General features: G+C 43.7%; 1 protein-coding gene across 2 annotated transcripts in view; it reads left to right on the plus strand.

Moving 5' to 3' along the window:
• Nucleotides 1–3,744: 3,744 nt before the first annotated feature.
• The window catches only part of Dhtkd1 (dehydrogenase E1 and transketolase domain containing 1), a 41,484-nt gene continuing 22,411 nt past the window's right edge, over nt 3,745–22,817 (plus strand). The window contains exons 1-6 of one of the 2 annotated variants that reach the window (XM_036188665.1): nt 3,745–4,012; nt 11,655–11,810; nt 13,256–13,467; nt 14,447–14,641; nt 19,487–19,756; nt 20,908–21,079. In XM_036188665.1, the coding sequence (XP_036044558.1) occupies nt 3,859–4,012; nt 11,655–11,810; nt 13,256–13,467; nt 14,447–14,641; nt 19,487–19,756; nt 20,908–21,079 (1,159 nt within the window). In that variant the 5' untranslated portion in view covers nt 3,745–3,858. The remainder of the gene's footprint in view (nt 4,013–11,654; nt 11,811–13,255; nt 13,468–14,446; nt 14,642–19,486; nt 19,757–20,907; nt 21,080–22,817) is intronic. The other variant, XR_004945036.1, reaches the window with a different exon arrangement.

Below are 22,817 nucleotides of genomic sequence, written 5' to 3' on the forward strand. Positions count from 1 at the left end.
CTAACCCATGAAAACGTCAGGTAATATGTGTTTGTTGTTTCAAAGCTCTTAAATTGTGGGGTAATAGATAAGCAAAAACAATAGTAATCATTGTTATTTTAATATTTCATATACATACATTTATGCCCATGTATTTGATAGGTATGATGTATTTCTGAAGTGAGTGCAGACAATTGTATATAGCCTTGACATCCTAAGTTTAACATCCTCATAGCAGAAGCAGCGCTCTGTCACCCTTGACAGAATCTCTAATAGACTCCATCAGCATGGAGCCAGCTGGTGGCCAGAGATAAAAACTTTGAGGCGTCTCTTGCAGCTCCCAGGCTGGAGTCCCTGCTTTCCCACTCCTGTTTAAAGGGACTGTTCACCACTTGTCCAAGAACTCCGAGTGGCCATCGTCAGTTACAGCATGATCTGGAGCTTGCCTGCCTGCTTTGTTTTTTACTTCTGTTTTTGTTGCTTTTTTGAGACAACATCTTGCCATATAACCCAGGCCAGCCTCAACTTTGCCATCCTCTTGCCTCAGTTTCCTGAGTGCTGTGATTACAACTGTGCATTACCAAACCTAGGTGCCTGTTTGCTTTAAACCCACCAACTGAAGCCCCTCCAGGGAAAACAAATGGATAGTGCCCGGGACACAATGAAGATATTAAGTGCCCTAGTTCCCACTGCTTATTCTCTGAGTATTTTGTAGTTTTCTTTAGAATCAAGGACAAGGATTAAGAAGTGGGATTTCATCACATTAAAATGGTTCTGAACAAGGGCTGAAGAGATGGCTCAGTGGTTGATAGCACTGTCTACTCTTCTTGGGGACCCAGGTTCAATTCCCAGCACCCACATGGCAGCTCACACTATATAACTCTCTATATAACTCCAGTTCCAGGGCTTCTGACAGTCTCACACAGACAGACAGACATGCAGGCAAAACACCAATGAACATAAAATAAAAATGTTATTTAAAAAAAAAAAAAGGTTCTGAACAATGAAAGAAACAGTTTTCAGTGAGAAGAGACAGCCAACAGAATGGGAAATCTATGTCAGATATTCATCAGACAAGGGATTATGTCCAGATTATATAGATAACTAAAAAATTAAACACAAAAACAAATTATCTAGCCAACAAACTGCATGTAAATTAAACATATCAAAAGAAGAAGTATGGCTGGGTGGTGGTGGCACACGCCTTTAATCCCAGCACTCAGGAGGCAGAGACAGGCAAATCTCTGTGAGTTCCAGGAAAGGCACAAAACTACACAGAGAAAAGCCAAATAAATAAATAAATAAATAAATAAAAATAAAAAAGGATAAATGGCTAATAAATACATTTAAAAGTGCTCAGGATCTTTAGCCAGACCTGGTTCAGACTAACACATTAATAATCAAAGAAACAGATAACAAAAAGCCAGGCATGGTAATCACACTCGTAATCCCAACATTTGGGAGGTAGCCTGTTTGAGCTATAGAGTAAGACCTTGTTTCAAAAAGCCAAGAACAAAAAAGACAAGGAAAAAATGCTAAACATTGACAAGGATGGAAAAGGCAGGGACTTTTATACATTGTTAGGAGGAAAGTAAATTATTGTAAACTCTATGGAAATGAGTAGATGAGCATGGAGATGGCTTGGATGAGAATGGCCTTCATAGGCTCTTGTGTTTGAATACTTGGTCCCCAGTTGGTGGGCTGTTTCAGAAGGTTTAGGAGGTGTGGTCTAGTTAGAGGAGGTGTGTCACTGGGAGGGCTTGAGGATTCACGATCCCATGCCAGACACAGTCTCTCTCTGCCTCCTGCTTGTGGATATAAGCTCTCAGACACTGCTCCAGCATCATGTCAGCCTGCCTGCTGCCATGGTCCTGCCATGATAGTTATTGACTAACTCTCCAAAACTTACAGCAAGACCCAAATTAAATGTTTTCTTTTACAAGTTGCCTTGATTGTGATGTCTCTCCACAGCAATATAACAGTAATTAAGGACTCCCAAACAAACCCTAAGAATAAACTACTGCAAGGTCCACTTATACCAGTCCTGGTATAAACCTAAAAGTATAGAAGACAGCATATAGCAGAGATACCTGCACACTGTGTTCACTGTGGGAGCATGCGCAATAGCCAAGCTGTGTAACCAGCCTATGAGCTGTTGAATGAATAAAGTTATTACACACACACACACACACACACACACACACACACACACACACAGGAGAGAGAGAGAGAGAGAGAGAGAGAGAGAGAGAGAGAGAGAGAAGAATTCAGTCATCAAGAATGAAATCATGTCATTTGTGGGGAAAATAGAAACTATCATGTGTCTTAGTCCGTGTTCTATTGCTGTGAAGAGACACCATGACCATTGAAACTTTAATAAAGAGAAGCCTTTGATTGGGTCTTGTTTACAGTTTCAGAGGTTTAGTCCGTTATCTTCAGGGAGCATGGTGACATGCAGGCAGCATGGTAGCTGAGAGTTCTACATCTGGGTCAGCAGACAGCAGGAAGAGAGAGACACTGGGCCTGGCGTGAGCTTCTGAGACCCCAAAGGCCGCCCCTAGTGACACACTTCCAGCAACAAGTCCACACCCACTCCAACAGGGCCACTTCCTAATCCTTGTCAAGTAACAGCCGCTCCCTGGTGACCAAGCATTCAAATCTGAGTTTATCCGGCCATTCCTATCAAACCACCACATCGAATTAAGCAAAGTAGGCCAGGCTCAGAAGGAAAAAAACGTCCTTTCCCCCCTTCATATGTAGATTCTGGATTGCTAAGGGCTGGAGAGATGGCTCAGCAGTTAAGAGCACAAGCTGCCCTTCCAGAGGATCTGGCGTCAATTCCCAGCGCCCACATGGCGGGCTCACAGTCATCTATTGCTCCAGTTCCTGAGGTGCTAATGCCCGCTTTGGGCCTCCACAGGCACTGTCGTACATGGTACACAGCTATACACGGGCAAAACACCCATAGACATAACATAGTATAAAAACCACGAAAATGTACCGGACGGTGGTGGCGCACACCTTTAATCTCAGCACCAGAGAGGCAGAGGCAGGCGGAGCTTTGTAAGTTCAAGGGCAGCCTGGTCTACAGAACCAGTTCCGGGAGAGCCTGTCTCTAAAAACCAAAAGAAAGAAAAAGAAAGGGAGAGATGCCAGGCGGCGGTGGTGCACGCCTTCAATCCCAGTGCTCGGGAGGCAGAGACCGGCAGATCTCTGTTGAGTTTGAGGCCAGCCTGGTCTACAGAGTGAGTTCCAGGACAGCCAGAACTGTTTCAAACCTGAAAAAAAGAGAAAAGGGGGGGGGGGGGCAGGGGAGTAAAGAAGGAGGATCATTGAGAACAAAGCATAAATAAAAATGCAGCAATGAAACATCACTTTATAGGTTAACTTTTTTAAAAAAAATGGTGAAATTGAGTTTTCTTCTTTCCCCCAAATGCTTTCATTTTGTACCCCCCCCCCTTTTTTTTTTGTCCTTTCTGTAAGAAAAACTACATTGCTGTACTCCGGAGCTTCGAGCAGAGGGTGAATTTTAAGACGGAGATTTCAGGATGTACATATAGTTCTACTCCAGCACCAGAAAGCTGGTCCCATTGGGCTACCAGCCTCGCACAAGGTCCAAATCCACAAGGCCTTTGGCCCTGGAACCGCCCAGAGACCAGTCTGGATACTGGGCGTAGCTACGCCTCAGGTCCCAGCCTCCGATTGGCTCTGAGAGGCCGACCCCTTGACCAATGAAGCCCGGGGGCGTTGTCCTGGGGGCGGGCCCTCAGGTTCACGTGGTGCCTGCGGGGTCTCCCTCCTCTGCGACCCTGGCTCTCGCCTCGGCTGCAGCTCCTGTTTCTTCCATTCTTCCACTGCGTCTTCGGGCCCCGACTGGACATGGCTTCGGCCACTATGGCAGCTGCAAGGAGAACGCTCTGCCTGGCTGTCCCGCTTCTCAGGCGCGGTTACCAGACGGAGAGGGGCGTCTACGGCTACCGGCCTAGGAAGGCCGAGAGCCCCGAGCCCCCAGGCGGCCGTGCACGCCCCTCAGGTTAGGGATGCGGCGGGACACTGTGGTGGAGGGCGGGGACCTACCTGTGCGGTTTGTGGTGGGGTGCTCTTGAGTGTGGGTCCTGGGCACCTGGGAGCTTCTGGCCTGTGAAGGAGAGCAGCTCTGGAGAGCTGAGGAGACAGTAGGAGGAAGGCGTGGGGCTTGTCAGTGTCGAGGTCACCCCACCCTCTAGCTTCCACAATTGGGCACCCCTGAGCTTTGTTTCCACGTAGTCTCCCTACCTTTCTTGTTGGGTCCTAGTTTGGGGACAGCTTCTCTTTTCCATTCCTCACCCATCAACAAGTGGGGAATTGAACTCTTTGTGGAGATGGGTCTGTGGAAGGAGACTCGTTCCTAGATCTCCCAGTTCTTAACCAGATGACATATTTCCAGGGCCAGCAGAACATACGGATGACGTCTCTGTGCAAATTGCAGGAGGGCAGTTGGCACTTGATCCTAGACAACAGTGGTACTGTTTGTCCCTTGGATCTAGCTAGCCTTTCACTTTATTTGCGATGTAAAACTCTGCTGAACTGGCAACCATGTGGCTGGTGTGTTTTTATCTTTCATATTTATTTATGTGTGTAAGTGTTTTACCTGCATATTTATATAAATGTGCATGCCTGGTGTCCACAGAAGGCATTGGATTCCCTGGAACTGGAGGTACAGATGGTTGTGAGCCAGCATGTGGGTGCTGAGACTCTAACCCTGGTCCCTTGCAACTATGCTTTTAACTACTCAGCCATTTCTCCAGCCCCAATTAGCTTCTTGCTTGTTTGAAACAGGGTCTTATTATGTAACCTTGACTGGTGTGGAATTTGTGTAGACCAGGCTGGCCTCAAACTCAGATCTGCCTGCCTCTGCCTCCTAAGTTCTAAAGGTGTGTGCCACCCCCCACCCCAAATTGGTATCTATGATCCTAATATTAATGTTGACAATCCCCTCTATCAGGCTTGGTACATGCCTTTAATCCGATCACTGGAGAGGCAAGAGCAACTTGGATCTCTGTGAGTCCAACGCCATCCTGTGTTACATAGCAAGTTCCAGGCCAGCTGAGACTACATAGTGAGACCCTGTTTCTACTAAAACAAAGACAAACAATCAAATCCTCTTTTAAAAAAGCACTTTACAAAAGTGCTTGGCCAGACCCTTTGACTTTTCACACATTGAAACCTTAGTTATTTTGCTCTTTATTTTGGGGCCATTGAAAATATATCTCATATCTCTCTTTTGTGTAGCCCTGGCTGTCCTGGAACTCACTCTGTAAACCAGGCTGGGCTCTAACTCAGAGATCCACCTGCCTCTGCCTGAGTGCTGGTATTAAGAGTATGGGCCACCATACCTAATTGTAGTCGAATTTTTTTAGGGAAAGCATTTTTTAAAAAAGATTTTTTTAAAGATTTATTTATTTATTATGTATACAGAAGAGGGTGCCAGATCTCATTACAGATGGTTGTGAGCCACCACGTGGGTGCTGGGAATTGAACTCAGGACCTCTGGAAGAGCAGTTGGTGCTCTTAACCTCTGAACCATCTCTCCAGCCCAGGGAAAGCATTTTGACCAACTGCATTTGTTAATTCTGGCTTTGCCAGACTATAGATATTTTCTTTCACATTGCAAATTCAGTGTGTAGAATTTTTTTTCTGTGTTGTTCAAACCTATAACCCTACTTACTGAGCTATTCCTCAGCTCCCTATAATTCCTACCCATTATTCTTAAACTTGTATGTCTATTAACAGTGATTTTAGTGCTTAGAATGCCAGTTCCTTACTCTGGATCTTTTCTCCTTACACAGATTCTAATTCAGTGACCGTATGTGAGCTTCAGAAACGTGAACACTATCCCCCCTTTCTTTTTATAGTGTTGGAGATCAAACTGAGAGCCTTGTGCATGCTAGGCAAACTCTGTACTTAGCTGCATATCCCCTCAGCCTAGGAATTATGTGAGTGTGTGTGTGTGTGTGTGTGTGTGTGTGTGTGTGTGTGTGTCTACCTTTGGCTAGTCATCAGGGATATATGTTGTACATGAAGGGACAAAACCTTTAAGGTTGTTAGTGGATACTTGATGTATTCTTTCACATCCTACTGACCTAATGAATTATGCTTGCCATGGAAAAACTTAGGCTAATAGTTACTATTTGGAAAATTATATGAGAATCACTTTGGGGACTTCAGACTGGTATGGTTAGAAAAATATCTCTGGAGTTGATTTTATGTATAAGTCCTTCTCTCTTTCCTTATCATCAAACAGCTTTCCACATCCTCCTAACAGAGAACTTGCTTTATTATGAGCCTGGTAACATCTGAAAGTTCAGTGTTGAATTATAACTTCCGGTCATGGGTATGAGCTCATGTGGGCTAGGGACACTGAAGGAAGAGCAAAGTCAATGATGGAAACAGTTATTTGTGTCACAGTTGCAGTATCTGGCTTAAGGAATTTTGTTGGGAAGGATAATAACGTTTTTTAAATTTTCTTTATCAGTTGCTATGCAAGTATAATCTTGCTGGGTGGCACATGTCTTTAATCCCAGCACCTGGGGGAGGCAGAGGTAGAGGGATCTCTGTGAGTTCGAGGCCAACTTGGTCGACAAAGAGAGTTCCAGGATAGCCAGGACTGTTACACAGAGAAACCCTGTCTCAAAAAAACAACAACAAAAAAAGAAAGTACAATCGGGATTAAGATCCAGAGGAATGATTTTTCTATTATAGATCGTGTATTTAGTTTTGGGGTATTTATAAAACAAAAGACAAACTCTTCTGGAAATGGACATTTTGACACTTGAGAAGTGGCACAGTGGTCAAGCTGGTGACACATGCCTGTAATTCATTCACAGGCTGAAATAAGAGGATACAAGTTCAAGGCCAGCCTGGACTACCCAGCAGGATTGTGTCCCAAAGGAAAAGCACCTTGAGAGAACGAAGGGAAGGCTGCTCAAGGCTGCACGGCCTCGCTCCCTCTCGTTACCCTTCCCAAGTTTGTCTTGGTTAAGTCACTTCCTGCCTAAGGTGCCCATACCGTTCGCTAAGCCTTCCTTTGTACGGAGGATTTAAGGAAATATTAAATTTGCCTTTGGAAACCTCTTGGTTTGAGGTGATCATTAGTGTTTTCAGCAGTTAAACTTTGCCCCAGGTTTTTTTTTTTTTTTTTTTTTGTAGTTTACTCTTGGTAATGGCCTGTACTTTAGCCTCTGGAAACCTTAGTTGCTAAGTTATTTTATTTTATTTTGTTTATTTGTGCTTGGTATCAAACCTAGAATATTATGCATCAATTTTGGTTTTATTTATTTAAATTCCCAATTTACAGTGGAGGTGAGGTTAAGAGTAGTGATTCTCACATATAAATTTTATCCTGAAAGATTTTAGATTTATTTATTTGTTTTTCAAGACAAGGTTTTTCTATGTAGCCCTGGCTGTCGTGGAACTCATAGAGATCCTCCTGCCTCTGCCTTCTAAGTGCTGGAATTAAAGGTGTGAGCCACCACTGTCTGATTATTTTATTTTATTTTTTATTTTTTAGCATCTTTTATTTATTTTTATTTTTTTCTTTTCTTTTTTGAGCTGAGGATCGAACCCAGAGCCTTGTGCTTGCTAGGCAAACGCTCTACCTCTGAGCTAAATCCCCAACCCTTAGCATCTTTTAAAAACTGTGTTGGAAGCCAGGTAGTGGTGGCACACACCTTTGATTCTAGCACTCAGGGGGCAGAGGCAGGTGGATCTCTCTGAGTTGGAGGCTAGTCTGGTCTACAGAGTGAGTTCCAGGATAGCCAGGGCTACACAGAGAAACCCTGCCACCAAAAAACAAAGAACAAAAGATTGTGGTTACTTTTTTTTTTTTTTTTTTTGAGTTGAGGACCGAACCCAGGGCCTTGTGCTTGCTAGGTAAGCGCTCTACCACTGAGCTAAATTCCCAACCCTGGTTACTTTTATTATTTACATTACAAAGTACGTGATAGAAACAGGTCAAAGGAGGAGGGTTTATTTTGGCTCCAGTTTCAGGGGAGACAGTGCATTGTAGAGGGAAGGCATGGCAACTGGACAGCACCATAGCAGCAGGAGTATGAGGTGGCCACTGCTTACGTCTTGCTGGGTCAGGAAGCAATGACTGTGATTCTAAAGGCCTGGCCCAACGGGCCTACATCCACCAACGCTAGTCCCCATAGCCTAGATGCTCTATTATCTCTCCAAACAGCACTACCTGCTAGGAACAACATGTTCTAATACATAAATCCATAGGAAACATTTCCCATTCAATCTGTAACAGAGAAGCCATTGGATTCTAGACCAAGGCTGGTGGTTACTGTCTCTATCACTGAGCTTTGATAGTTGAAGTGAGGTTGTGGGGGTGTTGTGTATTACAACTCACAGCGGCCGTTAGTGGAATTGTAAAAAAAAAAAAAAATAGTTTGAAGAAATGGAAAGCATTAGTGATTTTCAAAACTGTAGAAAATTCTAAATAAAATATTAATGTAGATGCAAAAAGCATACAACTTTAGCCCTTACACTTAAAAAGATGGCTTACTGATTTGGTTTTTGCATCATTTTTTTCTATAGGTTCAAGACATCCCTCTTCAACTTTTGCTGTAACAGATGGAGGGATGGGGATTGGCCTCAGTGGCAGAATGCCTGCTTAGTATGCTCGGGGCTCTAGGTTTTACCTCAAGGGAAAAAGTGTGTGTGTGTGTGTGTGTGTGTGTGTGTGTGTGTGTGTGTGTGTGTGTGTGTGTATGTGTGTGTGTATGTGTGTGTGCATATATGTGTGTGTGTGTCCGCACATGTGCACGTACATAATGGAACGTTGAAGTCAAATATACTTATGTTCAAATTCCAGCTTCTTTATTACCAGTGTCACTTCTTAGAAATTACTTAACCCAACTGGGAGGTGGTGGTGTAGAGGTGATGTTGCATGCCTTTAATCCTAGCGCTTGGGAGGCAAAGAACTCAGAGATCTCTGAGTTTGTGGCCATCCATGGCTGCACAGAGAAACCCTGTCTCACAAAAAGGCTAAACAAACAAACAAACGTGTCAAACACCATGGTAGTACATGTCTATAATCCTAGCACTTGAAAAGTTGACAACTTCTAAAAAAAAGTCTAGATATGAGGGGAGGAGGCACATACTGCCCACAGAAACCAGAAGAGGGTGTCAGATCCCCTGGGACTAGAGTTGAAGGTTGTGTTCTGCCATGTAAGTGCTAGGAATTGAACCAGGGTTCTCTGGAAAAGCAGCCTGTACTCTACTAACTACTAAGCCATCTCCCCTGTGCCTGACTTAATTAAAATACCAAGTTTAGTTTAAATTAGCTGATAGTGTACCTCATGCTAGCTGACTTGGCATTTTCCTTCTTGAAACAGAACTGTGGTCAATGTGCCTCACTACCATTTTTATTTATAGTAAACAACAAACTAATCAATGTAGACTGATGTTTTTACCATAGTCTTTTTGGTAAACATTTTTGTCTTTGACAAGTTTCTGTCAGTCACAAGCAACAGAACCCAGCTCTGGCTATCTTAAGCAAAGAATGCTATCTGAAAACTACAAGGATGTCTCCTCAAACTAGAGGACATGTTCAGCAGTTAAGACTCAGGAAGGGAGCAAACCAGAGCCATCTCTGGCCATATGGCATACTGTGGATGAGCCTAGCTGCCGGAGTGATGCAAAGATGTCCTCTGATGATAGCATCCCTGCTCTCTTCACTGTGCCTGCTGCGTGTGAAGAGGCGAACACATAGAATACAGACTGAGGCATTTGTATTGCTGGGAGGCCATTACACAGCAGTAATTGTTCATAAAACAGACATTTGAAGAGCTTTGATTTTTGAGACAGGGGCTCACTTTGTAGCCTTGACTGTCCTGGAACTCACAGAAAGTCACTTCCTCTCCCTCTGAGTGTTGGAATCAAAGGCATGTACCACCTCATCAGCCTGACTTTACTTAATTGTTTTAATGAATGAAAGAACTATTTATTTAGGTGCTGGGGATTAAGCAAGGGCCTCACACATGCTAGCCAAGCTCTCTTCCACTGAGCTGTAGTCGTCCCGTTCCCTGTCTATATGTGCTTTGCTTCGAGATAGGATCTTACTCTGTGCCTTACTGTGTAGTTCAGCCTCCAGGATGCCTGGATTGCAGATGTGAGCCACTATGGCCAGCTTATCTATAGTTTTGCACTGTGTGAGTGACAAGATAATTAAGGTTCTTTCTTTGTCTACAGTTTTATAAAATAACTGTGTCTGGAGTCTGTAAGAGGAGAGCCAGTAAGATGGCTTATGGGACATATGTGCTTGCTGCCCAGCCTGAGCACCTGAATGTGACCCTTGGAACCGACACAGTAAAAGGAGAGAACAGATTTCTGCAAGTTTTCCTCTTACTTTCACATGCGTGCATTCATGTGTCCCTTGCTAAAATAAATAAATGCACATTTTTTAACAAGGGACATAGGAGGTTGGGTATTTGGCCTTATGGCAGAGTATTTGCTTAACAAATGTGAGGTCCTGGATTTTTTTGTTCCCAGCACTGAGCAAGGGGAAAAGGAAATGTAACATTGATTTGGGGGTTTTATCTAGCTTTATTATTGCTGTTGTTTTTGTTTGTTTTTTGAGACAAGGTCTTACCATATTGCCCTGGCTGGCCTAGAACTTACCATGTAGGCCTTAATCCATCTGCCTTTGCCTCCCAAATTAAAGGTGGGTGTAACCCCCAACCAGAGAGAAAGATATATAGGTATAGATAGATATATAAATAGATAGATAGGTAGATAGTCTCATTTTGAATGAACGTATGAGGAATATATATATATATATATATATATATATATAGAGAGAGAGAGAGAGAGAGAGAGAGAGAGAGTGAGTCTCGTTTTAAGTGTATGAAGGTTTTGGCTGCATGTATGTATGTGCACTATGCATGTGCTTGGTTCCTGAAAGAGCCAGAAAAGGTCTCTGAGTCCCTGGAAACTGAAATTACAGATGGTTGTGAGCCGCCATGTTGATGCTGGTAGTTGAACCTGGTCCTCTGCGAGAGCAGCAAGTGTTCTTAGCTGTTGAGCCATCTCTCTAGCCCTGTCTTCTTGTTTGGTTGGCTGGTTGGTTGGTTAGTTGTTGTGTTTTTTTTTTTTGTTTGTTTGTTTGTTTGGTTTTTTTTTTTTTGAGACAGGGTCTCTCTGTGTAACTGTCCTGGAATTCGCTCTGTAGTTGGCCTTGAACTAACTCACAGAAACCCGCCTGCCTCTGCCTCTACCTCCTGAGTGCCACCACACCCAGCATTATCCCTGTTTATAATGTTCAGTTTAAGATCTAAAAACACTAGCCAGGAAAGTAAGGGACAGTGTCTTTAATGTCAGAGTGGAAATAATGCTTCTCAGTTTCAGATGTTCTTTCCCACTGTTTATCACATGTGGAGTTATTATTACAAATATGTACTCATGGTTCTAGCTCCTTCCTGTTTTCCTTTGTTTTGTTTCCTTGGACTTTAGCTATCATGAGATAAATTTAAGAAAGTAAGTGTGCTTACCTAGCATCTGACAGTCTTTAACCCTGAAATCCACTGGTGTTGTGAGTAGAAACTGCGAGGTGAATGTTCTTCTGTGACAAGTGTTCCTGTAGTTTCTGAGCATCTCCTCAACTGTGCTGTTTCATTCTTCCTATATAGTTGATCATGCCCTTGCCAGACTGGTGACAGTATATTGTGAGCATGGCCACAAAGCTGCCCAGATCAACCCTCTCTTCCCTGGACAAGCCCTGCTGGATATTGTGCCTGAAATCCAAGCCCTCATACAGACACTGCAGGGACCCTTCACTACCACAGGTAAGGCGGCACCTCGGCGTGAGAGGGGAACTGTCAGATGAAGTGTCTTGTTCTGTTATTGAAGAACTGGATGCCCTGGATTAGAGATTCCATCAGGTGAAGGTACAAAGGACACACTGTGTTGTCTTCACATAGGAGCTGTCTTGAAGTTCTAGAGTGGTCGTTTCTCTGTGGTTAAAAACATATAGAGCAGGTTGACAAGATGGTTCAGTGGGTAAGGTGCCTGCCACCAAGTGGGATAATACACAGAGAGCACCAGCTCCCAAAGCTTCCCTCTGGCCTTCGTATACCACGTGTGATGGAATGCACGTGTTGTCCTCCCATACATAATAACAGTATTTAACAATCCAAACATGTAGGTGCCAAACACTTTGCATATAGGATGCTGATTCATTTTCATAACTACACCTAAAAGTCATTATTAACATATTTAGTTTAAATGTCTTAGTTACTTTGCCACAGCTGTGATAAAACACACTGACCAAAGCAGCTTATAGAAAGAAGGATTTGTTTGGGCTTGGGGTTCCAGAGAGATAAGAATCCATCACCATTACAGAGGGGAAATGTGGCAGCGGGCAGGCATGAAGCTGGAGCAACAAGCTGAAAGCACACATCTCGGAGTGACATGTGGCTTTGAAAATCTCAAAGCCCACTCCTAGTGACATACTTCCTCCAGTGTGGTCTCCTAAACTACCCAAACAACACCATTACCTGGGGACCAAGTATTCCAATGTTTGAACTTATGGGGGATTTCCTCATTCCAATGACCACAGATGGACACAGATTCAGAGAACTTAAGTAGTATGTAGGTGCTACATTGCAGAGGTAGGAAAACATTCTAGGTCTGATTTCATTCCAAAGCCTAAACCCCCTCATTCCAATTTCTTTCTCAGCCTGGGCACTAAAACAACAACAAAACAAAACAAACAAAACAGTGGGCCTGGATCACAAGTCATAGTTTTAGGGTTTTATCTCGTGTTACTTACATTATTGTATTAGTATTATTGTGGTATAAGGATGAGATCTGGGATCCTGAGAAAGCCAAGCAAGAGCTCTACCACTGAGATGTATTCCTATCCCAGGAGTTTCAAGTTTTAGTTTGAAATTACTATAGTATCAAAACTTGCATAATGTGATAGAGCTGTGTCCTTGAGAAAGTCTTTTTTCTATCTCGTTTCCTACCTGTGGCCATCAACCATAATTTTAATTTTGCCTCGAGATGGCTCAGAGGCTGTACCTCAGTGGCAGAGTACTTGCTTGTTATGTGAGGGATCCTGGATATAATTTTCCACAATCCTTTGTAAAGGAAATCTGAATAATCATTGATAGTGATTCAGTTTGTGGTGGAGTGTTCAGAACTGAAGCAGTAACACTGTTCTGTCCCACAGTGTATCTTCTGTGTGGTTGATTATTGTTTGAAATGATTCCTTTGTTCTATTTCATAGGACTGTTGAACATGGGCAAAGAAGAGGCTTCTCTTGAGGAAGTACTAGCCTATTTGAACCATGTCTACTGCGGGCCGATTTCTATTGAAACCGCCCAGCTTCAGAGCCAGGAGGAAAAAGACTGGTTTGCCAGAAGACTTGAGGAGCTGAAAAAGGAGACATTTACCACAGAAGAGCGAAAATACCTGGCAAGACTATTGCTAGAATCTCAGGTATAAAAAGTATCAGCTAGGGGCTGAAAAGATGGCTCAGTGGTTAAGAGCACTTGGCTGTTCTTCTGGAGGACCCAGGTTCAATTCCCAGCACCCACATGGTGCCTCACAAATATCTGTAATCTAGCTCCAGAGGATCCAATGCCTATGGCCTCTGAGGGCACCTGCACTCATATACACATACTGACATCCAGATACACACAACTATAAAAATTAGAAATGGTAAAAATACATGTAGAAATAAGTATTGGCTAATATTAGTGGACCAAGTCTTCTTCTCACTTCCTGCAAAGATAGTTAGCTACTGGAGAGAGGAAAGGAAGACATTAGACCTTGCCCCTGTCGCTCCCCATCGCTTCAGCACATCAGACTGAACAGCACTTCACCCCAAGCAGAAGCAAAGCAGATGACGAGACATGTGAGCTGTTGGTTTTCCTCAGCATCGAAGTCTGTTAACGTATTCATATGCTTATTTTATAAAACCGAATAAAGTCCTTAGGATTGTACAACTCCTTTTGTTTCCTGGAGAGACTGATAAACTGCTCAGCAGATGTTCTCAGTGTCAGTTAGTGGAACCAAATCATCACCAGGGCTGTGGTAAGGGCCCAGGCATGTCAAACTGATAGAAAGCTGCTTCCCACCAGTTTGAGTAGTTGGATAGTGTTAGACCTTGGTTACATGATACCGTAGAGCCTCTATGAAAACTGCTATGTTGGGCAAGGCAGCAGAAAGCTAAGTCTCTTTGCCTCAAGTCTGGAAAAACAAATACATAAGGAGGTTGTTCCCAGATACGTGACTCTACCACTCAGATTCTTCTCTTTACAGCTTCTTCTGTGTCAAGGGTCCTTAGCAGAGCTGTGCTATATCGTGATGCCTCTCTCCGTGGATATGTAGTGAAGGGACAGATGTGACCCCTGGAATAATGTGGGGCCTTCTTACAACACACTGTCTTCCAGCAGCTAATATGTCTGTTCCATAGGAGTTTGACCACTTTTTGGCCACCAAGTTTGCCACAGTGAAGAGATATGGAGGTGAAGGGGCCGAGAGCATGATGGGCTTTTTCCATGAGTTACTGAAATTGTCAGCCTATGGCGGTGTAACTGATATCATTATTGGGATGCCCCATAGAGGAAGGCTGAATTTGTTGACAGGCCTTCTGCAGTTACCTTCAGAGGTAAGGTACCTCTCTATGTCTTTTTTTGTTTGTTTGTTTTTGTTTGTCTGTTTGCTTTTAAAGTCTTTTTATAATATGTCTTTTTATAATAATTTTTTAGCTTTTTAAAAATTATAATCCCATCATTTCCCCCTTTCCTTCTTCGCCTTTCATACCCTCCCATATGCCTCCTTGCTCTCCCTCAATTTATGGCCTCTTTTTCTCTATACACACCCTACCCTGTTCCACCCTCCTAAATACATCAGACGGCCTGCTCAGTCCGTATAATGTTATGTGGCTGTGGCTGACCTTGGGGCTAACCACTTGGTATTGGGTGACCGAATGGAGGCTCTTCCCTGAGGGAGACCCTTTCTCTCACGCTCAGCATTCCTCGGCTGCCTGCAGTTCTTCGTCTCAGGTTGAGGGCCCTGGAGCTTCCCTCCTTCCATGTTAGCATGTCCACTGAGGTTGGTTAGGTGGCCATATTGGGGAGACTTCATGAACGTATCTCTAGGAGACTTTCTGTGGTTCTTGCCAGTGTAGGACTGGAGCAGAATAAAACCAATGGTGGTAATTTCCTTTAGAAACTAATGGGGCCTTTGAGCCGTTAGTGGAGAGATAGCTTAGTGAGTGGGTGGAACTCTATGCTGACAAGTAGAACTGAAGTTGATTTTTCTGTAATATGCTCATGGATTCTTTCTTCTCCCAGGGAAATTAAAGGTTAGTTTGCTTCTTCAACATGTATGGTGGTCAAAGAATGATAAGCAAAGTTATCCTTTGCTCTCCCTGCCCTACCCCACCCCAACACACACACACACACACACACACAGCACACAAAGAAAAAATAAAGTACCTGGTGGAGCACAGCACATTGTTATTGACAGTGTTACCACAAAGCTTAGGTTCCGGCTACTGAAGAATTGGCCATGTCTCAGTTACCTTTCTGTTTCTGTGAAGAGACAACATGACCAGGGCAACTTATAGAGGAATTTATTGGTGGCTTGCTTATGGTTTCAGAGGGTGAGTCCACAACCATCATGGTGGGGGGCAAGGCAGCAGGCATACAGGTAGGAATGATGCTGGAGCAGTAGGTAAGAGCTTACATCTGACCCCCAAGCACAAGGCAGTGAGAAGACTAACTGGGAATGGCTTAGCTGTTGAAACCTCAAAGCCCACCCCCCAGTAACACACCTCCTCCAACAAGGACACGCCTCCTAATTCTTCCTAAACAATTCTATCAACTGGGGATCAAGCATTCAAATATGAGGCTATGGATGCCACTCATTTAGACCACCACAGACCAACCATGGAAGCCAGAGGCAATGGCTTCAAGAGTCTAGAAGGCAGAGGACTTCATGGGAACATCCCATGTCCTGCCCTCCAGCATGTTCTGGGTCCTTACAGCTGCCCCTTCTTTTAGACCTAGGGGCAGGTTTGGACTTCTTAAAATATCCTTTCCTATGATTAGATGCATTTGTTGCTGTGAAATAAACTAGCATCCACAACCTGATTGCAGTGACTTTTGCTGAGACTGGCATGAAGGGCTGGCTGACCTGCCACCCATCAGGAGTAGAGGGACAATGATTTAATGGCTGGCTGCTCCAGAGGCACTCCTCCATAACCCATATGGTGTAGGTGCCCTAGAGACTCCCAGAGGACTGATGATTTGAGCCCACTTTACTGTCCTCTGCTCCTAGTACTGAATCCCCAAGATAATGGCTGCTGGACTAGAGCTGGCCTCTGGATGAGGCCGCCTGGCTCACTGCATTTTCACTTCACCCCTACTGTTGTCATAGTGGCCTGCCTGTTGGTCCTGTTCATGTGGTACTATTACCCATGTGTGGAGAGTAGCCCCAGTACCATGCCTTGTTCAACTCCATCTTACAGAACATAGATACCAAAGGACTGCATATTGGTGCTATGTGCTACCAGTATTTAGAGTGCGTGGGATTCGCGGTCACATTGAGTACACTGTACTGAAGATCTTATCAGGGTGGGCATCTGAACCTGGGAGCAGGGCTCTCTGTCAGGAAGTCTGGGATCTTCTTTCTCTCTGACCTCCCAGGATGCCCAGAATCCCAATGTGAAGCCGATAGAGTGGAATTTTAGACTTTTCTTCTACAATATTCCTCAGAAGCATCTTCTCAAATTGAAGCCTCCCACATGTTGGAAAGTACACAGCACTCTCCACAGGGAGTGTTTCACCTTTTACTTTGTCAGCCAGGGTGTTTGCATCCCTAGGAATTATCAGAAGTACTATGAATGTACCACTGCATTGGAAATAGTGTTTTTGGGAAATGCACCTCTCTGTGCTGACCCCCAAGGCTGTGATCACAGAGCACTCTGGACCCACCAACATCCATAGGTGTTCCCTAGGTCTCAAGACTGCCAGTGTGTGTTAGCTGGTAGGGTGGGTGAATCAGTACTGAGCAGAAGGCAGCTGCTTGGTATTTGACTCCTCCTTCCTTGTGTGATATGTGCCACAAAGTTCAACCAACAATAGCTGGGTTTTTGTGGTGGATCTGCAGTATCCCAACATCACAGCCACCAAGAAGGCCCTCAGCTTCATCTTTGGTCCAGGATGATGAGAACATTTCCAATGCTGGAGGATGCAAGAGGGGCCCAGTGGACTGTAGGCAGTCCAACCCAGAACCTTTGCTCAGAAGCCAGCCTCAGCCAGGTGCTCTCCAGGAGGTTTCCTGTCATGACAGGGCCCTCTTTCCTTCTGTCACTGTGCAGGAGAACATTTAGTGGGTACTTCCTGAATTTATTTTCCCTCCAAGTTATTTGTTAGGATACTTTTCTAGCCTGCAGTGAGTTCCTTTGGCAGTGGGCAGGCTTCATGTTCTCCTCAGTCCATGATACAGACCCATTTGATCTTTTTCAGTGTTCCAGAGCTAGTGACACCCAGGGAACCTTTCCTGCCTTAGGGAAGGGACAGCCTGTAGCCCACACTTCAGCTGGCTTTAGGAGAGGCCTAGACAACCTGTCACTATCACTCTTAACTGAGACCTATCTGGGCTAGGGTAGCAGGCATACTTGACTAGAGGGACTTGGAACTTCCTATAGAGCTGAAGGTGTCTGGAGAGCTGAGTAAGGGTCTCTGGGTCAGCCACAGAATGTGGATCTGCTTGCCTCACTGCCTGCTGAAACCCTCATGCTTGAACAGGCCTTGGAATACACCATTGCTAGGCTTTGAGCCTACTAGAGTGTCTGGTGGAAACCACCCTGCAGCCACATTTCACGAAGCATTTTTTTTTTTAAACTAGATCTTACTAGAGTACCCACTGTGCTTTGGGTTTGTGTTTCCTGTGAGTTTTAATCTATCTGTACATAAATGTTCAAATGCTAGGTTCAGGGCCAGTGGAAGGGTCCATTGTGTGTTTCTGTCATTGTGCAGGTGACCCAAGCCAGTGTGTGTGTGTGTGTGTGTGTGTGTGTGTGTGTGTGTGTGTGTGTGTGTGTGTGTGAGAGAGAGAGAGAGAGAGACAGAGAGACAGAGAGACAGAAATGAGAACTACAAACTCTGAGGACTCATGGTCACTGCACTAGGTTTTTTGGTCTCCTATAAAGACACCCTGTTAGCATTGTGAAGGAAAGGCCCCAAGTTTAGCTGGTATGTGCAGTGTCACCTCCCCACCATCCTCAACAGCCTTTTGGGAATGGTGTCACATGGTAGAATGAAGTTGGCAGTTCATCATATCTGCAGGACCCATGTTAATGTTCCGATTCTGCAAATAAGCAGAGTCTAGTGGGAAAAGCTGTGAGGTCTGTACACATCTGAGTGAGATGTGGGCCCTGGCTTTCTCAGTGATGAGGAGGGAGAAGGAGGCAGACACATAAGGCTCTTCTGCACTCATCATCTCAGTGGACATCCCAGAGGTGCACGGTCCCAACACATCCTAAGCACCCTGCACGTTCCCTCCAGGGACCTGCCTCCTGCACTTGGGTGACGTGGCTGGAAAAGTGACATGAAGGAGTTTGCTGAAAACCCAGAAAAAAGGAGAGAAGGACTTAGAAAAAGTAGCTATGGGCTGGGGAGACGACTCAGCTGCTGAAGTGCCTGCTTGCAGCACGAGGACCTTGTCACTCCGGGAGCCATGAGGAAAGCCCACGCAGCATTAAAAATAGTCAATGGAATCAAAATCTACTACTTCAGAACCAATAGCTTCTTTGAAGCCATAGTAATGCTTTAATATGGTTAAGACTGCAGAAATTTCAAAGAAGAAATTTGGTTGGGTAGAAAGCTAATTAAAATTTCCACCTTCCTCAAACAGAGTTACACAAAGACTAAATTGTGGTTTTTACAGAGATGATACAGTGGCTGGGAATCACTGCTAATGATTATATATTTTTAAAAGTTACATAAGCCACAGGTAACTACTATTTATCTTGGGTTAGATTCCTCTTAAAATATTGTCTCTAGAGTCTGGAGAAATATACAGGTAGTTAAGAACCCATTTGCAGAAGACTTGAGTTTAGTTCCCATGGTGGTGGGCCCCAGGGAGTCTTACTGGAGTGTCTGGTGGAAACTACCTAACCAGCCACATTTCAGGGAAGTGTTTCTCTGGCAGAAGAGTCCACTTTTTTTCTGGGCTCATGTGCACTTACACACAGGTACACACATATATATATACAAGTAATTAACAATAAAAATAATGTAAAAAATGATGACACTCATTTGATTCTGAAGACCTCCAAGTAATTCTGAGTGACCCAGCAGTTTAGAACTCTGTGCCTATCTTTGAATAATGCATGTTTGTAATAACTATAAAAGAATGTACATAATACTTATCTTTCTTTAAACTTCCCTTAGACTCCACTGTAATAAGACTTGTTTGATATCTTATATTTTTATTCTAATAGCTGATGTTCCGTAAAATGCGAGGCTTAAGTGAATTTCCAGAAAATGTCTCAGCCATTGGAGATGTCCTGTCCCACCTGACCTCCTCAGTGGACCTAGACTTTGGTGCCCACCGTCCCCTCCATGTGACGATGCTGCCCAATCCCTCACATTTAGAAGCTGTTAACCCTGTGGCTATGGGGAAAACTCGTGGCAGGCAGCAGTCTCGGGAAGATGGTGACTACTCACTGCATGGATCTGCTCAGCCTGGGGACAAAGTCATTTGCCTTCAGGTACTTGAGTTTGGGAAAGGGAGAGGAAACTGGAAATGATGTCTGGGTTGGTAGATGGAACAGGAGATTGCAGATGTTCAAGTGGAAAGTGAAGTGAAGTGAAGTGACATTTTGAGAAAAGAGGAATCTGGGGCTTAAATTTTTTTCTGAAAATTTCCATGATATGTTTATTATTTGCAGCAGGTTTAGAAAAAAGCCCCCCACCCCACCCACCTTGTCTACCAAGTTTCATGGTGATATTTTGATCTAGTAGCTTTGAATATTCTAAAAGATTAACATATTTTAGACATCCCTTCATAATTACATTTTGATTTTCTAAATAGTACTTTTCTACTTATATGTGATTATCTTTCTTCCTGCACCTTGGCTTTCCTGTATGCCATCACCTCACTCTCTTATATTCATGATAGCAGGCAGGATTCAGAGGAGATGGGAGCTACTTCTCTCTGTCTCTTTTTATGGGTGAGTAATGGGGGAGAGGAAGAGCTCAGAGGTGTGCGCTGTTCCTCCTAGACTTGTCTGTGTGTGATGTGTGTGGGTGTATGCATGCCACAATATGCACGTGGTGGTCAGAGGACAACTTTGTGGAGTCAGTTCTGTCTTTCTACCTTTATCTGGGTTCCAGAGATCCAACTCAGGTTTGTGAGGAAAGGACTTTTACCCTCTGTGTCATCTGTCCTATTTCTCATATCATAAAGCTATCTTCATGCAAAATGTTCTAGAGCTGAAGCTGGACCTGTATGTAGCTCAGTGGTAGAGTGCTTGCCTAGGAGACATGAGACCCTGGGTTCAATCCCTAGAACAGAAAAAAAAAAAAAAATCCCTGGAATGATGCTTTCACTGCATATGTAGTAGCCATTCCTCCTGTGGTGTTGCTGTAGATGCTGGATGCTTGTGGAAGTGAGGAGTCAGATTTGGGGTGGGTGGGGTGAAGTGGTACAGTGTTAACAAGGAGAAATGATAAGGCATCTTTGGAAAATGCTGTGAGATGAGTTTGAACATCCTGAACTTTTAAAGTCCTGAAACCTACATATATTTAGTCATGAGACAGTGATTGTTGGTATTCCTATTAGTATTTTAAAACAGTCTGTTTCAATCAGAAAACCTAAGTTTATTAATTCCTTATTTTCTCCATCTCACACACTTTTTAGGTTCATGGTGATGCTTCCTTCTGTGGCCAAGGGATTGTTCTTGAAACCTTCACGCTCTCTAACCTCCCACATTTCAGAATTGGTGGGAGTATCCATCTAATAGTCAATAACCAGCTGGGTTACACCACGCCAGCAGAAAGAGGAAGGTCTTCCTTATACAGCAGTGATATTGGTATGTAGCACATTAGACTTGACATTGCTATGTTAGTCAGACCAGGAATTTGCAGAGAAACTTCTAGTTTATTCAGAACAATGAGTCTTGCTTGTTATCCCATATTAATTTATTATGTAAACCATATTGGCCTGGAACTCACCGAGATCCACCTGCCTCTACCTCCCTGTCTTAGTTATTGTTGTATTGTTGTGAAGATATACCATGACCAAGGTAACTTATAAAAGAAAGTGCTTAACTGGGGGCTTGCTTACCATTTCAGATGGTGAGTCCATGACCAGCATGGTGGGACTTGTGATAGGTGGCAGGTGGGCATGGTGCTGGAGCAGTAGCTGAGAGCTCATATCTGACCCACAAGCATGTGGCAGAGAGTGAGAGACTGGGCCTGGCATGGGCTTTGGAAACTTCAAAGCCCACCTCTAGTGCCAAACCTTTTCAACAAGGCCACACTTCCTAATTCTCCCTAAACAGTTCACCAACTGGGACTCAAACACTGAAAACATATGAGCCTTTCTTATTCAAACCACCGCACTCTCAGGTGCTGGAATTAAAGGTGTGTGCCACCACTACCAGCTATTTTAATTTTTTGAAGTTAGATATGGTCAATGGTTGCCAAAAGTTACCAAATTAACATTCTTTTTTTTTTAGTTTGAGTATGCTATTTATTGATTTTATATAATATTGGTTGAACACAAGGCATCGTGAATGGTATACAACCACACTACCACAGAACTGCATTAGAGTGTTATATATACTAGGTAAGCACCCTTCCACAGAGCTAGAGTTCAGCCTCAACTGTCAGCTTTTGTATCAAAGAATATTAGACAAAGGGGGGAACTGAGAGTGTTCAATCCCATATTGCTTACATCGTCAGTTGGTTTATCTGGTAGAAACCAAAGAGCAGTGCCGTTGGTACAATACTAGAGTAATTACTTTTAGACTATTCAAACTTAGAGTGTTCAGAGTCTCAGTAAAAATGGTTGTGTTCACTCAGTAACTTTGCTACAGTAGTCTAGTTGGAAATAAGTTGTAGCCAGGCAGTGCTGGCTCACGCTTTTAATCCCAGCACTTGGGAGTCAGAGGCAGTTGGATCTCTGTGAGTTCAAGTCCAGCCCAGTCTACAGAGAGTTCTAGGACAGGCAGGGTTACACAAAGAAACCCTGTCTCAAAACAATCAAACAAAACCCAAAAAGTTGTAAAGGATCAAAGTCAATCTTATTTTAATCTTAGCACAAATCAGGACTTTCATTGTCCACCCATGGTTCACAAACTATTATAGGCACTATCAGTCAGTTCTGTAACTAGAGTCTGGACTGGATGCCTTTTAAATTGTTTGGCACAAGGGAGATACTTTCCAGAACTCTCTTGGGAGAAAAACTTTTCCTAGGATTCCTGCTTTAATGACCTTTTGTCTCATGAAGGAAGATAATAGTAATAATAACAATAACAAAAAATGTGTTAACTGTCATTGTATAAGGCACTTTCAAACATTGACACTATATTCCTTTGTTCAGGAAATCTTGACAGTGTCACTCAGAGCCCAGACTAGACTCATTTATAATTTATTTTTTAAATTTTATCTTATTTTTATTGTATTTATATGGGTGTTTTGCCTGCTTGTATGTCTCTGCACCATATGCATGCAGTAGCTGAGGGGACCAAAAGAAAGTGTTGGATCTCACTGAGAATGGCATTACAGACAGTTGTGAGCTGCTTACTGTGTGTGTGCGGGGACTCA

Source organism: Onychomys torridus, chromosome 5 (assembly GCF_903995425.1).
Source record: "Onychomys torridus chromosome 5, mOncTor1.1, whole genome shotgun sequence".
Lineage (NCBI taxonomy): Eukaryota > Metazoa > Chordata > Mammalia > Rodentia > Cricetidae > Onychomys > Onychomys torridus.